The sequence below is a fragment of the Trachypithecus francoisi genome, unplaced genomic scaffold (assembly GCF_009764315.1).
Source record: "Trachypithecus francoisi isolate TF-2019V2 unplaced genomic scaffold, Tfra_2.0 Lachesis_group2, whole genome shotgun sequence".
NCBI classification, from domain to species: Eukaryota; Metazoa; Chordata; class Mammalia; order Primates; family Cercopithecidae; genus Trachypithecus; species Trachypithecus francoisi.
The window spans coordinates 124,233,895-124,254,183 of NW_022681465.1; the positions used below are offsets into that span (position 1 = coordinate 124,233,895).

Below are 20,289 nucleotides of genomic sequence, written 5' to 3' on the forward strand. Positions count from 1 at the left end.
GACTAGGGCTGGGTCTGACCAGGGATCAGACCACTGCTCACTTTTGTCAGGTGCATTAGCTCTCAGACCACTAGGATGCTATTTAGTGCAGGATTAGTCATTTACTAATTACTAATTACTCCAGTGGCCACAGACCGAAGGTCAGCAATTTTCTTCCTTCACACCAGGAGGATCCAGCATAATAGAGGCCAGACAGGTGATTTGCATACTCAAGAGAAGAAGCCACAATAGAAGAAGGCAGAGGAGGAGTCTGTGTTGAAAGCAAGCAAAGATGAGCACAATTTGACCGGAGCTTCCGTAAGCTTCTCATGGGAACACCTGGCTCATTTCTCCTGCTGGGAGATGGCAGGTTCTTGCATTTGATGCTTGAGCGGGCCAGGTGGGGTAACTGGACAAGGTCTGACTCTGGGCCCGCGTCACTTTCACTGGCTGGCAATTCTTTTCCACGCTGAGCATCTGTAGAGTCATCCAACTGTGTTTGCAAAACTTGGTTGTATGTGAGAAGTGTGTTTGTTTTATGATCAGTGTCTTGGGTTTTAAATAAGAATACTGCAGGAGATGATCCCACTATGATCCTTGTTAATGTACCTCTAGGCTAATAAGTACGGAGATGATCCTGCTCTTTGATTTCATGAATAAGAAAATAAAATGGGAAATGCATGACATTTAAAAAAAATTATTGTTATTACGGAGTGTAAAATTTATTTTAACCCTCTCTGTAGTGGCTAAGTTTCAAGTTGAATGTACTGCTTGCCAGATTGTATCTCCTGTTCCTTCTCTCCTTAAATATGTGCTTATTTACTTCCTGCAGAGTTCAATTTTAGAACCCATCAAAGTAGATCCATTCAGACTCTGACTACATTTTCATGCATAAATTCATAGATGTCTTCAGAAGGAATTGCACTTGCATATGCAAATACCTTCTGATGCTTTTTATTTCTACTTTTGGCCTGCACAGTTTTTAATTCATGCAAACACATTACACAAACAAATATGGGCTCAATAACAACATGCGGCATGTGTGAATTGTTAATTGCAAAGCTCTGAGTTTGATATGGCCAAGCAACCTCTATTATTATCAATGGAGGGGAACAAGACTAAACAGGAAGCATAAAGGTATATTTGACAATAAAATCCTAGTCCTTGGTTTTATTTTATGTAAATATTAATAATGGAAAAGGTGATAGGCCGATCCACAATTCAGCAATAACCTGGAAGCTACATCTCAGTGCACAATGATCCAGAAGCCAGGATGCACCTTTAGTAAGACTCAGGAAGAAGAGTGAACATTTCAGCACAGAATTCTGAGACACAAAAACATATGCAGCAACAACATAAATGAGACAAAAACTCCAGCAGAAAATGAAAGGCTTTCAACCACGTTGAACGTGCATCACCTTTCAAAATATTTGAGTTTCATGTTAGTGCAGCTCTGGGAAACAACAGAGAGGTGTCCCAATTTTATTATATTGGAAATGTAAGCTCTCTCTCAGTTCATTAAGCCATGATTCTTCTTTTTTTTTTCCAATTGTCACTACCTGCAATTTCGGGAACGGTGAGAGCTTAACAAAGCAAAAACACTTGTTGAAGTTACAGATCAAAGGCATTTGATCCGGAGCAATTTTCAAGCAGCCTCTGCCCCCATTTTCTCATGGAGGAGGATCAGCATGTGTTTCATTTACATGAAGATAACTCAGAAAATAAGAAGGAAGATTAAATAAAAATTGTATCCTGCAAGAGTTATAATGGCAATGGAAACACAATTCTAACAGTTTCTCTGTTGATTTATTTTTTCAGTCCTCTGTTAAATATAAAAGCTGGAGCTAGGCTAAACCAAGAGTGTATAAAAAGATGTTATCTAGAACAACCTCTGGATTGTAGATTTATAAACCGTGGGCATAGTGCTAATTAATAATACACACACACACACACACACACACACACGCACATTTTGTAATAAGTAAAAAATAGTAAAAGTAGTTTAAGGAAGCTGAGAAACCAGGACTAGAATTCCAAGCTAAGTTATTTAGTTAGAAATTAAACCCATTGCCACATTTACTCCCAAGGACATGGAACAAGAAATAATCAGTGTTATAAAACAAATGATGCAATAACCTAGCAGAGCAGGGCTTAGCCCTTTGGTGCTGGCAGAGTGACCCTTCCTGAGGCATTCGGTACAGTTTTGTGCCTTTGCTTGTAATTTTGCTGAGCCATGAATGTAAACTGCACACACGGCGAGGCTGGTACTAGTAAGACATGGAGCTAGAGAGTGAGCTTTGTCACACCACCTCTCAGCACTGCTTTGCTTTAGTCTACGTGTTGATGCATTTACAGCAACCCTGGAGAAGTGATAACAGAACTCTTCATAAATATTGGACATGAAGAGAATGCCAACTGTTAGTGCTTGGGAGAAAAATATTCTCCTCCCCAAAGAAATCAAAACAGTATAAGAAAAGGAAAATTAAGGCTTGGGGAAAGTAGGAGGGATAATTACATCAGTGGAATTGGAAAATAACATACATGTGGCCACCTATGCTCTGAAACACAAAAAGAGAAACATATAACTCAGAATTAACATCATATTTTAGTTGAAGGAAAAGGGTGTATTATTATACACTATTTCAAAGATGTTTTAACCAAGATACACCATTTGTTCAAGGAGAATCTAAGTGAGAAACCCAACGCAAAAAGGAATAGAAATTTGAGGCTTGTAAGTGGACTACGAGGAGAATAGTTTTGAAAAACCACAGATAATCTTAGGTTTCTCAGGATAGAGATTCACCATGGTGTTAGGAATATCCTTTATGGAACCAAGGGTCTGCTGTAGGCTACATCTGTCAAAACCCACCATGGTGAATCTCCAAAAGTAGCCAGCAACCACGCAAATCAAGTAAGTTACACAGTTGAGAGCAAATCTGCAGGGGAAGACAAACCTTGTCTAGGAAACTCATCTGACTCCCGGTGGACGAGGTCTGTGACTCGGTTTCCATAGTGCATCCTGCTGTCATGATCATAGGCCTTCAGAGTCTCACTGGAGCTGTAGGATTTCTGTGTGGGCACGCGGCAGTCCTCACTGTCAAGAGAGGAGCTTGTGTAGCGACACTCTTTGCCACAGCGTCCTCTGGTCAAAGAGCGGTGTCGCCGGTCCTTTACATCCATTATTCCAGATATGGCAGAATGCTGATGTTTTCAGAAAAGTCAGGCCTGAGTTTTGGCACTTGTCACTTTGCCACCTAAAAACGTAGAAGAAAAAAACCAAAACTGTGATTACAAGAAATGTTGCCTTCAGTTCTGATTCATGCTCTGACTCAGACAAAAATGTGAAAATGCAGACTTGGTCAACCCTGCGCAATCTCTTTTGTAAAAGTTCAATGAAAACGAAACAATCAACCTAAATAGAAGAACTTGATAGAGTAAATTAATTTTCTTGCTGTTTAATTTAATAGATTTGGAAAAAACAGTAACAACAAATACTCATCTTTTGATTTTTTATGTATGCACAGATGACATGATGAGTCTGTCACTCTAATGCAAGATCTTACTATGAAGCAATTCAAAGCCAAATTGATTTTATCCTTCTTTAATTACATTCTCTCTATGCTAGAGAAGGCTTGGGTAGAAAACAAATACCACCCCGCCATCCCCACCGACCCAAAAAAAAAAAGGCAAAGAAAGGTACAGCAGCAGATCTGAGCATAAGACATAAATATGTGCTATTAATACTTTGTAGGGATACCAAGTCCCATGCAACTAACATAACATTTCCTAGCTATGTCTGGAGAATAAGAATAAAAGTTGTTCTCAACATGCAAACAATCTTTCTCCAATTTCTTCAACGAGCTTTTGGCAAACTCCCAGTTTTCGCTCCTTTGCAGATCTGTGTGTTGGACACACCTGGTTACTTCTTCTGCCTAGTCACCCACCAACATGATAACTGCTGACAGGCAGGCTTACTGGCACAGCCACCTGATAATTGCCCCAAGCCATTCTGTCACCTTCATTGCTGGGATACCCACTATAGAACAGAAAAAAAAAAAAAAAATGAGGAAGATTACCAAGTACAGTAGGAAAGCTGAAGGGGAAGGAACCTCTAACATATGAACTGGCAACCAGGGAGCCCCACAGTCTGGCATATGATACCCTCAGCCTGGAAGTGTATGCCAAACATCACTCAGAAAACACTCGCCTTCTGCCTAGCAAATATGACCAAAATGCTTAGGCGCCTCCAAGTTCCAAATCATAGGCTCTTATTGATTTCATTTGCTATGCAAAATAGCATAGACCACAGGGCCAGGACCTGGACAGAATGGACAAATACGAATTTTAATTAAAATGGAAAATGCGACCCAGAGCCAGGGTGATGATTTTTCTCCAGGCTACTGTTGCTCGCTGCCTCCTCAATATGTCAGGAAATACGGGGGGAGCAGATCTGTAGTTTTGAACCCCTCTGCTCTTCCTTGTCTACTTTACCACACTATAATAAGATAGCTGTGCACAGCAATGTGGATGACATTTGCCTCCAGACACCAGAAGCCAAGTAGACCCCCTTGTTTTTTCATACCAGGAGTTCTTCTAGATCTCAGGGACCCCCTCTAATTTACACTGTGCGTATACTTTATCAAATACTGCCTGTAATTGCAGACAATTTTGTTTGACAATTGGCAATGAAAAAGAGGGTACGACTGGCCAGGCACGGTGGGTGGCTCACGCCTGCAACTTTGGGAGGCCGAGGCGGGTGGATTGCCTGAGGTCAGGAGTCTGAGACCAGCCTGGCCAACACAGTAAAATCCCGTCTCTACTGAAACTACAAAAAAAAAAAAAAAAAAATTGGGCGTGGTGGCGGGCGCCTCTAATCCCAGTTACTTGGGAGGCTGAGGCAGTAGAATCGCTTGAATTCAGGAGGCGGAGGTTGCAGTGCGCTGAGATCCACCATTGCACTCCAACCTGGGCAACAAGAGCAAAACTCCATTGCTCATAAGAAAGCACAAGCAGTAGCTAGTTTGCTGGAGTCTAGAGTCTCTCACTCAGCAAGTTCAGAAGTGCCTTTGAGAGTCTGTAGTCATGACTCCAGGACCTGCTTAGAGGACATAAGTAGTGTCGACATGTCAGTTTTTGCTGTGGCATAGTCAGTTCAAGTGTCTCCACATTAAGGCAATTTCTAGATGCCCAAATCTCCTTTCCTAACTTCTAACATGCGATTTCAGCATTTTGGAATCCATACTATAGGTTATTTAAGAGTGTGGCCATTGAGGTCTTATTTGGATGCCAGTCCTATCAGGACCACGGCTGAGACACAGCCCTTGTCAAAATTATTCCTGGTCTTTTGAACTCAGTTTCTCAATCAGTTGAAATAGAAAAAAATAGTATCTACTTCACAGAGTTTTTGTAAAAATTAAAACATACATGGTGGTAAAATTCCAGTATACTATTTAACACATCATAGGTGGTCAATTAAAATTAGTTTTTATTCTCCTCTGAATGATTAAAAACATTTTTTTTTGTTAGCTAAGGAGTTACAGACTTGCATAAGACAGAGGAGGAAGATGATGATATGAATCCCTGAAACTCACAGTTCTAATAATAAATCCTAATTTTTAAGCTAGGCTCCAATCACGGAAGACGTTCAGCATCTACTAAAAGAATATAAGACTGTGTGCACCAACACTGAGGAGCCACAGGTGGTTTTATTGGGAGTTGAGTGTTTTGAGTCAATTTGATGATTTCTTCTCTCTTGCTTCACTGTTAGTTTGTAATTTCAGTATCTTCAGTGTTCCAGACTCATGAAATCTTATCTTCTCTAATTTGCATTGTGCTAGAAAAGTAGACTGACTTCCTACATATGTGTGTGTATGTGTGTGTGCTTTTATTTTTTAAATCATGCTCAGAGTGGGAGTTTAAAAGCTTATAATTTTTTTTTTTTTTGAGATGGAGTTTTGCTCTTGTTGCCCAAGTTGGAGTGCAGTGACGCAATCTCGGCTCACTGCAACCTCTGCCTCCCGGGTTCAAGTGATTCTCCTGCCTCAGCCTCCCAAGTATCTGGGATTACAGGTACCCACCACCACACTCGGATAATTTCTTGTATTTTTAGTAGAGATGGGGGTTTCACCATGTTGGCCAGAGTGGTCTTGAACTCCTGACCTCAGGTGATCTGCTTGCCTTGGCCTCCTGAAGTGCTGGGATTACAGATGTGACCCACTGTGCCAGGCCGCAAAGTTTATAACCTATTAACAAAGTTCAAGAACTTCAGTGTTTGGACATTTTGGCATCTAATGTGGTTGCTCAGAGATCTTTTCCTGATAAATTTCTCTTTCTTGGCTCTGCCCTTGATAGTCAAATTTGTCAGCAATATCACCTCTGGATAAATGATGAAAATTTATATATGATGAGGTAAAAAATCACAAATCTCAGTCAGAGAAACTAAATTTCTTAAGGAGCTAGGCAGAGCTCACAGACTGTTGGCAAATAGACATTTTGCATTTAGCCTGCCTATTACTTAAAAACTGATTGTCGGCTGGGTGCGGTGGCTCACGTCTATAGTCCCAACACTTAGGAAGGCCGAGGCGGGTGGATCACGAGGTTAGGAGTTCAAGACCAGCCTGGCCAAGATGATGAAATCCGGTGTCTACTAAAAACACACACACACACACACAAAAGCCGAGCCTGATGGCAGATGCCTGTAATCCCAGCTACTGAAGATGCTGAGGAAGAGAATTCTTGAACTCAGAAAGCAGAAGTTGCAGTGAGCTGAGATCACACCACTGCACTCCAGCTGGGCAACAGAGTGAGACTCCATCTCAAAAAAAAAAAAAAAAAAAAAAAAAAAAAATTGATCGTCAGTATTAAAAGACAAAGTGGAAGAATTATATATGAAAATCTGGATTCTTATCTTTAAAAATCAGGCAGTCTATAAATGTCTCCTTCCAGAAAGACAGAATAGACATACTTTTCCCTATTTTCCCTACAAGGTACAGCCAAAAGCCCCAAACATTATATAGAAAACACATAAGATTATGAAAAGTAGAAAGAAGAGCAGAACAATGAGGGGCCTCAGGACCCAAGGAACAACAGTGGTGAGTTTCCTGGGGTTTCTTTTTGCTATATATATGGCAAAAACAAATGAGATGACGGATAGATAAATAAATAGATAGATAGATAGTAGATAGATAGATAGATAGATAGATAGAGATAGACAGAGATATAGATTGATACAGATATCCCAGACATGGACCTGGTAACCCAGAGATCTCCATGGGCACAGACAACAAAAGTGAGCCTCCTATATAGCCAAAGGACTATGAAAAAGGCAGGCTCGGTCAAAGTGCGCGGTAATCTTAGCACTTTGGTAAATCGAGGTGGGTGGATCACGAGGTCAGGAGATCGAGACCATCCTGGCTAACGCGGTGAAACCCTGTCTCTACTAAAAATGCAAAAAAATTAGCCGGACATGGTGGCGGGCGCCTGTAGTCCCAGCTACTCTGGAGGCTGAGGCAGGAGAATGGCATGAACCCGGGAGGCGGAGCTTCCAGTGAGCCGAGATCGTGCCCATGGACTAAAGCCTGGGTGACAGAGCAAGACTCTGTCTCAAAAAAAAAAAAAAAAAAAAGAAAAAAGAAAAAGAAAGAAAAAAAAGAGAAAAGGGCGGGCTCACAAGAAAGAAAACGTTGAGACAATGTCTACCCTACTCCAGCCACACATCATGGAAACCGACTGTGGCCCCACCCCCATCTTCAGCAGCAAAAGCCAAGTGGGAAGCTCACCCTTCTATGAAAATGAGGCTGCAAGTAGGCACCAACCTCAACCAGAATACAGGAGAGCCAGGGCTTCCAGCCCCTTCCAGGAAATAGTGAAGCTCTCCTCTTCGTCCACCGCCACTGAGCATAAACAAGGCACTCCTCCCCTTCTCCACTGGGGTGGTGTGGAGGAAGGTTTGGGAGAGTCAGAAATTTTCACGGTCCTCCTGTGGTGAGTCCTCTTGCCCCCTGTGGTGTCAGCGGATGCCATGTAGTAAGCAGTACTGAAGCATTCCTACCTCTACCACCCAGAGAGGTATCGCTGCGTGTCTCGTGGGGAGCCAGAACTTCCATTCTTCTATCCCCTGGGTTAGCTTTCCCCTCAGCATCTAAGAAAAAACTCCCAACCTTTGAATGTTGACAAAAGCTGAGCAGGGAATTTGGCAGTAATGAGGTAGGTTCCCCCTTTCTCTGTCAACAGCCATGTCAGAGAAAATCAGCTAAAATAGAAGGTTTAAATAAGAACCAGAGTCGCATAACATGATATCCCAAATGTCCAGGTTTCAATAAAAAATCACTTGTCATATCAAAAGTCAGGAAGTTCTTTTTTTTTTTTTTTTTTTTTTTTTTTTTTTTTGAGACGGAGTCTCGCTCTGTCGCCCGGACTGGAGTGCAGTGGCCAGATCTCAGCTCACTGCAAGCTCTGCCTCCTGGGTTTACGCCATTCTCCTGCCTCAGCCTCCCGAGTAGCTGGGACTACAGGCGCCAGCCACCTCGCCCGGCTAGTTTTTGTATTTTTAGTAGAGACGGGGTTTCACCGTGTTAGCCAGGATGGTCTCGATCTCCTGACCTCGTGATCCGCCCGTCTCGGCCTCCCAAAGTGCTGGGATTACAGGCTTGAGCCACCGCGCCCGGCCAAAAGTCAGGAAGTTCTTAAGCTGAAAGGAAAAAGGCATTCAATAGATGCCAAAGCTGAGATGACAAAGATGTCAGTATTATCTGATATAAGCAGCCATCATGAATTTGCTTCAATGGACAATTATGGGCACACTTGCAACAAATGGAAAACAGAAAGTCTCATTAAAGAAATGGAAATTCTCAGGAACCAAATAGAAGATGTAAAGAAGACCCCAGTGAAAATTTCAGAACTGAAATATACAATAACCCCAAACAAAACAAAACTCTCAATAGATGGTAGATTGACTTAACAGCAAAGAGGAGGCAAAAAGAAAAGAATGAGAGAACTTGCAAATAATCAGTAGAAATTACCCCAATATATACAACAGAAGAAAGAAAGAAAGAAAGAAAGAAAGAAAGAAAGAAAGAAAGAAAGAAAGAAAGAAAGAAAGAAAGAAAGAAACTCACTTAGGGACCTGTAGGGACCTATAGGGTGATGATAAAATGCCTAATGTTCATGTCATCAGAGTCCCAGGAGGAGAAAGAAGGAGGCGCCGGAAAAGTGCTGAAAATGCAGCTGTATATATCCCAACTTTGCAAAAGGCATGAAAGTACCTATTCAGAAAGCTGAGTGAATCCCATGCAGGACAGATCCAATTGCATCCATAGTTAAAATTCTGAAAACTAAAGGCAGTGAAAAAATATTGAAAGGGTTAGAAACAAAATTACAACTTATCTATAGGGGAAAATGATCTGAACGACAGTGGACTTGTTATCAGAAACCATGGAGGTCATTAGAAAGTAGCACAACACTTTTCAAGTGCTGAAAGAAAAGAGTCTTCAAACTAGAATCCTATATTCAATGAAAATATCCTTCTGGAATGCAATAAAGTTCAAGAAATTATCAGATGGAGGACAATTAAGAGACTTGGTCACCAGTAGACCTATTTTTTAAAATAGCTAAAGAGTTAGTTCTCTAAATAGAAAGGAAACCATAAAAGGAGGAATCTTGGAACACCAAGAGTTAGTGAGAATGTGGAAAGCAAAAATATGAGCAAATGTAATAAACTTTCTCCTTTTGAGTTTTTAAGAATTTTTCGATAGTTGAAGCAAAAATTAAAACACTCGGGGATATGATTCTAAATGTATGTAGATAATATATTTAATAAATTATATTATAAATAGGGGAGGGTCAGAGAATGTAAAGGAAGGGGAGACTTCCACACTTTATTCAAACTAGTAAAATGATGAAAGGAGTAGGCTGTGATAAGATATGTATGTACAATGTAGCAACTACAAAAGCTATACAAAGAGATGCGCTCAAAATTACTATAGGTAAGTAAAACTGGAGCCCTATAAACTGTTCAGTAACCCATAAGAAAGTAGGAAAAATAAAACAGAGGTATGAAAAGTGTAGAGAATGTGAGAACAAACAGAAAAGTAAAAATAAAAGTGCAAACTTAAACCCTAAAATAGCAATGCTTTTTTAAAAATGTAAATGGTCTTAATATATTGATTAAAAGACAAAGACTGGCAAAGTGAATTAAAAACATGACCCAACTCTATGATGCCAATAAGAAGGTTATTTTATTTCATTTTATCTTTTGACAAGGTCTCATTCTATTACCCAGGCTGGAGTGCAGTGGCGCAACCACAACCCACGGCAGCCTCGACTTTCCAGACACAAGCGATGTTCTTGTCTTAACTTTCTTAACTTCCTGAGTAGTTGAGACTACAAGCATGTGCCACCATGCCTGGCTAATTTTTGTGTTTTTTATGGAGATGGAATTTTGCCATGTTGCCAAGGCTGGTCTTGAACTCCTGGCCCAAGCGATCTACCTTCCTCAGCCTCCCAAAGTGCTGAGATTACAGTCATGAGCTACCGCGCTCCACCAAGAAAGTCATTTTATATATAACAATCCAGGCACATTGCAAATAAAACTTAAAAAAAAAAAGGCATAATGCAAATATTAATCAAAAGAAAGCAGGAATGACTATATTAATATTGGATTAAGTGAACCTTACAGGCAAAGAAATTACCAGAGACAGACAGGAGCATTATAAAAGGGTAAATCTTCCAAGAGGACGTGGCAATTCTAAATATGTATGACCCCCAAAAAAAATCTGCAAAATACGTGAAACAAAAAATGATATAAATGAAAAAAATTTAATGCACAATTGTATTTGAGTTCTCAACACCCAGGTCTTCAAATTTAATAGAATATTTAAATGGAAAATCAGGAAGGCTATAGAAGATCCCAACAACACCATGAGCCAACAAGATAAATCAACATTGACACAACTCTCCTCCCAACAATAGCAGGTTATAAATTTTTCTCAAGTGGGCATGGGGTTTATATCAATATAAACCATATCTTGGATCATAAAACATACCTCAAAAATTTTTAAAGAATTAAAATCATACGGAGTATGTTCCCTGACAACAATGGAATAAAACTAGAATCAATAATAGAAAATAAGAAGAAAATCTCCACACACTTGAAAACTAAACAACACTCTTCTAGATAATCCATGGGTCAAGGAATTCTCAAAAAAAAAAAAAAAATCAAAATATACATTAAAGTAAATAAAAATGAAAATATAATATCAGTATTTGCAGGATACAGTTAAAGCGGTGATGAAAGGGAAGTTTATAGAAGTAAATGCATACACTGGACGACAACAACAGAAAAAGCCTCAAATCAATAATATAAGCTCCCATTTCAAAAACTAAGAAAAAATAAGAAGAAAAAGACATAATGCAAAAAAAAAGGGAAGGGAATAATAAACATAAGACCCAAATCAATAAAACTGAAAACAGAAAAACAATAGAGAAAAACAATTAAAAATTTGTTTCCTTGAAAAGATCAGTAAGAATGACAAACCTCTAGGAAGACTGACAAAGAAAAAAATAGAAGACACAAATTATCCACATCAGGAATAAAACAGGAGATATCATTATAGGCCCTGAATACATGAACAAGATAATTAGAGAACATAGCTGGCCCACCATATCCATGGATTTTGCCATATCAGATTCAATCAGCCTCATATTCCACCAACTGTGGATCAAAAATATTTGAGAAAAATAAAAAAATAACCATACAACAATTAAAAATCATACACATAAAAATCAGTAAACACTAAATCTATTGCATCCATAGTCAAACTTCTGAAAACTAAAGGCAGAGAAAAAAATATTGAAAGGATGAGAAAAAAAATTACAACTTATCTATAGGGGAAAAGGATCTGAATGACAGTGGATGCAAAAATCAATAAATAATAAATATAACAAAACTATACATAGCATTTACATTATATTAGGCATATAAGTAATCTAGAGATGATTTAAAGCATACAGAAGAATATCATAGGTTATATGCAAGTCCACCATTTCACATAAGAGACTTGAGTATTCGTGGATTTCGGTATCTGTGGGACATCCTGGAACTAATTCCCCATGGATGCCGAGAGGTGATTGTACTACAAACAGATCGATACACAATATAACTTTGACAAATGGAGTAACTCCTCAAAAAACTCAAAGTATCACAACTCTTCCAATATGAAATATTAAATAGATCATTTGAATGATCTTATAGTTATTAATGAAATTGAATTTCTAATGTCACAAGTCTCTCTCTCTCTGTCAGACACACACACACAGACACACACAACACACAATGAACAGGCTCAGCTGGTTTCACTAGAGAATTCTACCAAATATTTAAAAAAGAATTGACAGCAGTTCTATGACATCTCTTCCAGGAAATTAGAAGGGGATCATTTTCCAATTTATTTTATGAAGCTACTTATTACCCTCATGACTAAATAAGACAAAAATAGTACAAAAAGAAAGAGCAAAAGAAAGAAAGAAAAGAAAAGAAAGCTAAAGACCAATATGCCCTTGGTATATAGATGCAAAAAATCCTTATGATAGCAAATTTAAAAATCAGTAATATATAAACACAATTACATCATGAACAAAAGAGATTTATTCTGAGGATGCAAGTCTCAGAATTCAATATTTTAAAGGCAATGAATGTAATTCATTGTATTAAAAGGCTAAAAAAATTCTAGTCACAGTATCTCCCTTGAGAATTCAAAGACATAATGATATCTGCTCTCACCACTCTTGTTGAACATGGTGCTGGAACTTCTAGATGGTGCAATCACACAAGAAAGGAAAATAAGAAGCATATAGATCAGAAAGAAATACATAAAACTTTCCCTGTTTACAGATGACATGATTGCATATGAAGAAAAATCTCAAGGAATCTACAAGAAAACTCCTAGAACTAATATAAGCAAGTTCCTCAAAGTCACAGGATATAAGATAAAAATGTAAAAATCAATCGCATTTCAATACACTAGCAATGAACACATGGGCACTGGAAATCAAAACACAAACCACTTAGAATCACTAACAAAATGAAATACTTAGATATAAAGCTTTCAAAATGTGCATAGAAATTATATGGTGCAAACTACACAACACTGATGAAAGAAATTATAGAAGATCTAAATAAATGGAGAGACATATTGTGTCATGGATTGAAAGACACAACAGAGTAAAAATATCAATTCTCCCCAAATTGTTATACAGATTGAATGAAATTCCTGTCAACTCTTAGCAAAAATTTTTGTAGGTATAGATAAGTTTATCTTAAAGTATATACAAAAAGGCACAAAAACTGGAATAGCTAAAACAATTCTTTAAAAAAGAAGAAAGTGGGAGGAATGAATCTATCCAATTTTAAGACTTATAGAGCCACAGGAATCAATACTGTGTGGTCTTGGTGGAGAAATAGACACACATATTAATGGATAGAATAGAGAATCCAGGTACATAGCCACACAGCTCTGTCCAACTGATTTTTAAGAAAGGTGCAAAAGCAATTCAATGGAGGTAAGACAGCATTTTCAACAAAGGGTGTTGGAGCAATTGAACAACCACAGGGAAAAACAAACAATAAAAAACTTCTTAATTTAGTTTAAATATATATGTGTTGGTGTGTATATATACATTATATACCATACATATGGTATATTATATATTTCATATATAATATACCATTATGTAATATATACCATATATGGTATATAATATATATGATATATTATGGTATATATTATGTATATCATGTATTATTATATGTATAATATATAATGTATAATAATACATAATATGTATTATACACCATATATGGTATATAGTATATAATATATAATATATATTATATACACACATATATTTATATATTTTATATAAAATATATATACCAATAAATACTTTGTATATTATATTATATATTATATACTATATAGTATATATATGTTATATCCAATATAATGTATATAATCTATATACATATAATATATAATATATATTTATTGGTATATATATTTTATACACCATATATGGTATATATGTATATATGTATTTATATATTTATATGTATATATGTTCTTCTGACAGGGTATATGACCCTATTAAAAGGATTAAAGGACAGTCTACAGACAGGAATGTATGTGCAAATCATATATCTGAGAAAGGATAAATAAATACTGAGAATATATAAATATTTCTCAAAACTCAACTGTAAAACAAATGTAAACAATACAATTAGAATATTGTCAAAAGACATCAAGTCATATTTCACTGAACAGGATATATAAATGGCAGATAAACATATGAAAACATGTTCATCATTAGCCATGAAAAATATAGATAATTCCACAATGAGACACTACTACAAACTTATTACAATAGCTAAATTTTTTTTAAATGGTAGCATTAATTGCTGGCAAGGATGAGAAAAAACTGGATCACTCATGCAGTGACTCTGGAAGGCAGTTGGCCAGTTTCTTAAAAAATAAAAAAAGAAAAGAAAAAATTAAATGCATAACTACCATATAACCCAGTAATCATACTCCTGGGCATTGATCCCAGAGAAATGAAAACTTATGTTCATACGAAAACCTGTACACAACATTTATAGCAAAATGTTCATTCATTAGCCCCAAACTGGAAACAACCCAAGTATTCTTCAATGGGTGACTAGTTAAACAAACTGTGGTATACCCAAGCCATGAAATACTGCTCAGAAGTGAAGAGGAATGCACTAGAGATTCACAGAGCCATCAGTATGAATCTCCAGAGAAGAATCCCGAGTGAAAAAAGCAGTCCTAAAGATTATATGCTGATGGCATGGCTCCACATACATAACATTCTGGAAATCACAAAATTATAGAACAGGAGGACAGGTTAGTGGCTGTCAGGGCTAAGAAGGGTATGATGGTGTGGAAGAAGTCAGTATGGCTATAAATGGGCAACATGTGGAATCCCTTTGTGATGGAAATGTTTTGGATCTTGACTGTATCAATGTCAATATCTTCATTGTGACATTGTACTACAGTGTGCAAGATGTTGCTATTGGTGGAAATTGACTAAAGGGATGCATCATTAGTCATTGCCCATTGGATATCTCTGTATTACTTCTTTCTGGCTGCATATGATTTGACAGTTGTAGCAAAGTACAAAGGCTACTTTAAAAAAATCATGCAGTGTCACATACTTGGCCTCAAATTCCATCATGAAAATAAATACCTATTTGGAAGGTCATTTACAATTTTAAACTGGATACACATACACCCCTTTTTAAAAATTATTGTCATTATTTTACCACCCTTTTCAATTGTATAGCCAGGCTTCTTTATTTATTTGAATCCTCTGCTTGGACAATATAGTCTTTATATTTATTAGTTTTGGTATAAAGGAAAAAGAAACACTTTTGTGGCTCCTGGAAAGGATCCCAAAAAGCTAGTTACAATATAAGAAACCACATTTGCCAACATATTTTTTAAGACAATTCTAAAGTAATAAGATACTACTCTTAATCCTAATATGGTTGAATATCCATTTTTTAATAAAATGCATTTATTGCTTATGATGAGTAAGCACTCTCAGCATAGTTGTCCTTCAAAGTTAAGGTCAACAATTCACATGGGGAAATGCAAGTTTAGAGACTGCGTTTAAAAAGTAATTAAAATTGCCTTGAAGCAGTAGGAAAGATGGTAACCAAAATTATCAATCTTTTCCCCAAGCCTCCACCTTTTCTGCCACTGACAAATGGCAATCACTGGATGGCAATACCTCTGCCAGCTCATTACTGCTATGCTGGGGCTTTATTCTGTTACATTCCACATTTCCTCCCTTGAAGAGTGTTCACACTGCTTTTTTCATCAGTTGCCTAAGTGGGTTCCATCACTTTAGCAAAACAGACTACAGCGATCTTGCCTGCAAGCTTCTGTCTAATTAACTAATCCTATGAGCTGTAACACTGTTCATGATTAACTTCTCAGAATATCCTACTACTTAAGGAGGTTGACTTGTTAATCACTGACAGCCCATTTGAGATGTGCGTGTGTTAGTATGTGTGTGCGTGTGTGCCATTGTATATGTGAGTGTACCTGTGTACCTGTTTGTGTGTGTGTGTGTAAATGGGTGCAATAAGGATGCATAGGTGAATTTTAGGTGAATCCAATGGAAATCCATGTTTTCCCTGTCAGAACAAATACTACAGACAGTTGTTTACATTTGTATCTCTCGTATCATTGGTCTTTGATCACACCCCAGACATTATTTCATTGTTCTTAAATATTTGTATCTTCTAAATTGACTGTGTACCTTTAAGATGTAGGGTACTAGGAGAGCCAGCCGTTTCCAAATGGCCCTGTGAATTGAGAGGCAATCTGTTAAATCTAAGTGGGGATGGATGTGACCACCTTTCTTCCCCACTTAAAAATTATGACAAGTAATTGAAGAAGATAGTCTAGAAGGGAGTAGGGGAAAGGGTTAGTACACGTGAATCAAGCTTTCTTATTTCTTAATTTGAGCTGATGTCACAGGTATTTTATAATTCTAATAAAAAGTTTTATTAGATGAGTATGTTTACAGTCAAAAATATATATTTTAAAAACTCAATCAGAAAACTGTTGTACAAGACCATTCTTCCTTCTGATAACACGTTAATTGGATTGCCAACCTGTTTCTTAAATATTGCAGGTGACATGTTTTTCTGTTTAAGAAAATGTAATGGATCATGCATGGTGCCTTTATCCTTTATTCCTCTGTGAAGTCTGCCTGTTTCCCAAAAGCAGAAACACTAAGTCAATCTGAAAACAGTACATCCCATTCTTGTGTGTTAGAACTTTTGCATAAAAATGGTTTATTTAAAAATATTTAAAGTATCAATTGGAATGTAATGCAGAGCCCTACACAAAAGGGAGAGAGAGAAGCTGAGAATAGGGGATGAAGTTGGAGTCTCACTCTGCCTCCTTCCATCCCCAAGAAGGGTCTGATGGACAGTGTGAAAACTGGTATTCTAAGATTTCCAGTCTCGTCTTAGAAAAACTTACGTGTAATTCTAAGCATAGATACACTCCAAAATATTTACAGACAGCATATCCCTGTGACCTCTGGGTAGACCAAGGAAAATCTGGTTTAAAATCTACAGAAGTGGGAGACAGTGGCCTAGTAATTTAATGCAATCGTAAATAAGAGGTCAAAGGAAATTCGCTTCCTATTCCTTTGTGCCATTATACTGACATGTCTGGGGATAAAAAGCCAACTCTGGTTAATGTCCAGAGCAAGAAAGAATAAGCAAATTCACAATTGTGTTTTGCTCTCCAGCTTCAGAGCTACATGTTCCTGCCTTTTAGAATATGTTAAGGTCCCTGGAGCCATTTGCACAGGAAATGGTGAGAGCAGAGCCAGGATCTACTGTCTATGAATTTTATGAATTGTGAAATGAAAAACATTTTTTACATACTAGCAGTCCAAATCAACAAAAGCCACAAAGGGATAACACGTACCTTATAAATCTAGATATTTGTCATGATAGTGCAAGCTTATGTGTTTGTGTGTGTTCTTATTTGAATAGCAATGAAAAGGCAAATATCTATATTAGATTGGTAGTTCATCTAATTCCATGCCTTTTTTCCCCCTCTCCAGTCCAAACTATTTAACATTCAAGAAAGCCAGCATGGTTACACCTCCTGCAAAAATTTCAATATGAAATGTGGAGGTTTACTGAAGGCTTTTCCTCTTCAGCTCCACCTTCCCCACATGCAGAGCCATCAGCTCTCCTCCCATTTTCCTATGTGCCTCCTGAGATCAGGAGACGAACAGATGGCTGTAACTTAGGCACTGGCTAAGTTACCATAACCGGAAAGACAGTCCCTCCCCACTCCTCCTCACCATGCAGAGCTCTGGGAGAGGTAGCAGAGCAAGCCCGTGAGCCTGCAGCCTCAAAACCTAACGAAGGAAAAGACTGAACACTTTCTTTCCATTTCCATTGAATGTGCCTCTTTCTGTAAATGAGATTGAAAACAACACTAGAGAATCAGAGTGTGCAGAGGATGTAACGTCAAAGTCAAAATCATCACCAAATCAAGGTCCTATTTTCATGAATGCTTGCCAGTCACCAGGCATTGAGTTAGGCTCCTAAAGTAAGTTATCACTAATTGAACCATCCTGCAACATAGATATTCTTAGCTGTGTTTTAGAGATGGGAAAATGTAAACTCTGAGAGGTCAAGTTAGTTGTTAATTCCAGACATTTAAAAAGTGCTCACATCAAGATTGGGACTGATAGCTGCCTAACTCCAAGACCTGTCTTCATTACAAAGAGAAGCGGCAGAGAAAACGGCAGTCTTAGAGCATCCTCCCCTGCCCTTTGGTCACTGAAGTTGTAATTGTCCAAGAACCTAGTTCCTTCAATCCAATGCAGTTGCCTCAGGAAGTTACTAGGCACATCACAATCTTGATGTGGGAACATCCACATCAAGGGTAAGGGGACCATCCAATCAAGGAAGCAGTATATTCCAGTGCTTCAAATATAGCATGAACACTGGATACAGGAGAGAGAGATCATGATGAAGAGTCAAAGAATTGAGGGAAATAAGCCTCAGTTTCCACATCTGGAAAGTGGGGATAACATATCTACCTTGAAGGCATTATGTGCATGCCAAACAGGTACGTGTGACTCTCCTAATAATAGATGCTCAATTAGTGGCAGACTTTACCATCACCACCACCACCCTTACCACTAATGTCAATTATTACTATTACCATCTGGCCATGAACAATAACAGTAGTGGTTGCTTCGTGATCCTTAAAGTGCAAGTTAAGTACCAGTATTCTAAATGATATGTTAAGTTGCTGTATTTCTGAGCTCTAAAGAGTTAGCAGTGTGGCACTTTCTTAGCATAGAAACACAAATATTAATAACCCATTTGGTATCCTACTTTTGCTGCATGAAACAGTTCCACTGAACACTGAAAATATGAAACTGAGGTGTTCTAATTGCATCACTCATTCTTAAATTAGATGCACTTGGCCTGTATTGTATATACACCATACTGGGTTCATCACAGAAATGATACCACATATGATAAGGAGAAATGACATGAAAAAGATGAGTTGTTTATAATTATGTCACTACTTGTTCAGGTATCTCACTACCTGATCCTGGTAACTGGGAATTCCGTTGTTTCTTATACCTAAACAATGGATGTGGAGATATAGAAGTTGAAGAACTTGGGTGGTTCTAAATTTCACTGCATAATAAAGAGAGAAGGGTCTTAACAGAGTAGGTAAGTACAGAGAATGAAACCAGAAGGATTTACAGATCTTGTGGGGAAGAATGTAAAAGAGGCAGATCCAGAGAAGAAGAGAGTGAATGAGTGGAGAAGGAAGATAATCCCTGGAGCCTTTCAGAGTGGAATGAAATATACTGGGTGTTATAAATCCTTTTTACTCCATCCCCCAGCCAAAAAGGTAGGGGAGGGAGGACCCACAGTACAATGCACTTTCATCATTTTTGTTTTGATTCTGATTGCGTGTGTGTGTGTGTGTGTGTGTGTAGTCACTATTTTCTACTATTTTACTATTATGAGTAAGCATATAATATTCATTAAAGTCTTGCTTCAATGATGACATGGGGCAAGAACCAAGGTGCAAAATCCAGAAAGGGATGATAACAAGATCATTTTGCTCTGTGTATCAGATTTTCTGTGAGGGCAGGGACCTTACCTCTTGCCAGTAAATCTCCAGTAGCTGGCAGAGAACCCAGCATTAAAGAGTGCCCAATAAAGCTTTGTTAAAAATAGCTGTGTGCTTACAAGACATCTCAAAAAAATGATGGGAAAAATGTTTAAAAGGCCTTTGAGCCATTGTTGCCTTTCTTAGCTGTTAACTGCCCCGAATGTATCTTTCAGGTCTGTTGTTAATTTGCAGCATTTACATAAGAATTTTCACAGAAATTTTGTGACGTATTTTCTTCCTGCTCTGTCAAAAAAATTACAACATAAATGTTCTCTTTCAAGGTAGCTCTGCTTCCTTAATTAGGAAACAAAGTATAAATATTGTTAACTTCTTGGAAAAATTTTAAATAATACTCAGACTGTAGGAGCTGGCTCCTGAAACAATGTGAAATCAAAATCAATGCCCTACTGAAGAAAAAATGTGTGTGTGTGTGTGTGTGTGTGTGTGTATATATATATATATATATGTATATATGTACATATATATATCTTTTGGAAAGGATGTGCTGAGGCCTAGCAATGCTATATGTCGGGGATCAACAAACATCTTCTGT

The 20,289-nt window shown here is 37.7% G+C and overlaps 1 protein-coding gene across 1 annotated transcript in view; it reads right to left on the reverse strand.

The window, feature by feature from the left end:
- The window catches only part of LOC117065499 (teneurin-2-like), a 301,346-nt gene that overhangs the window by 80,919 nt on the left and 200,138 nt on the right, over positions 1-20,289 (reverse strand). Inside the window, exon 2 of the mRNA XM_033180357.1 lies at positions 2,934-3,233. Within this exon, the coding sequence (XP_033036248.1) occupies positions 2,934-3,159 (226 nt within the window). The 5' untranslated portion in view covers positions 3,160-3,233. The remainder of the gene's footprint in view (positions 1-2,933; positions 3,234-20,289) is intronic.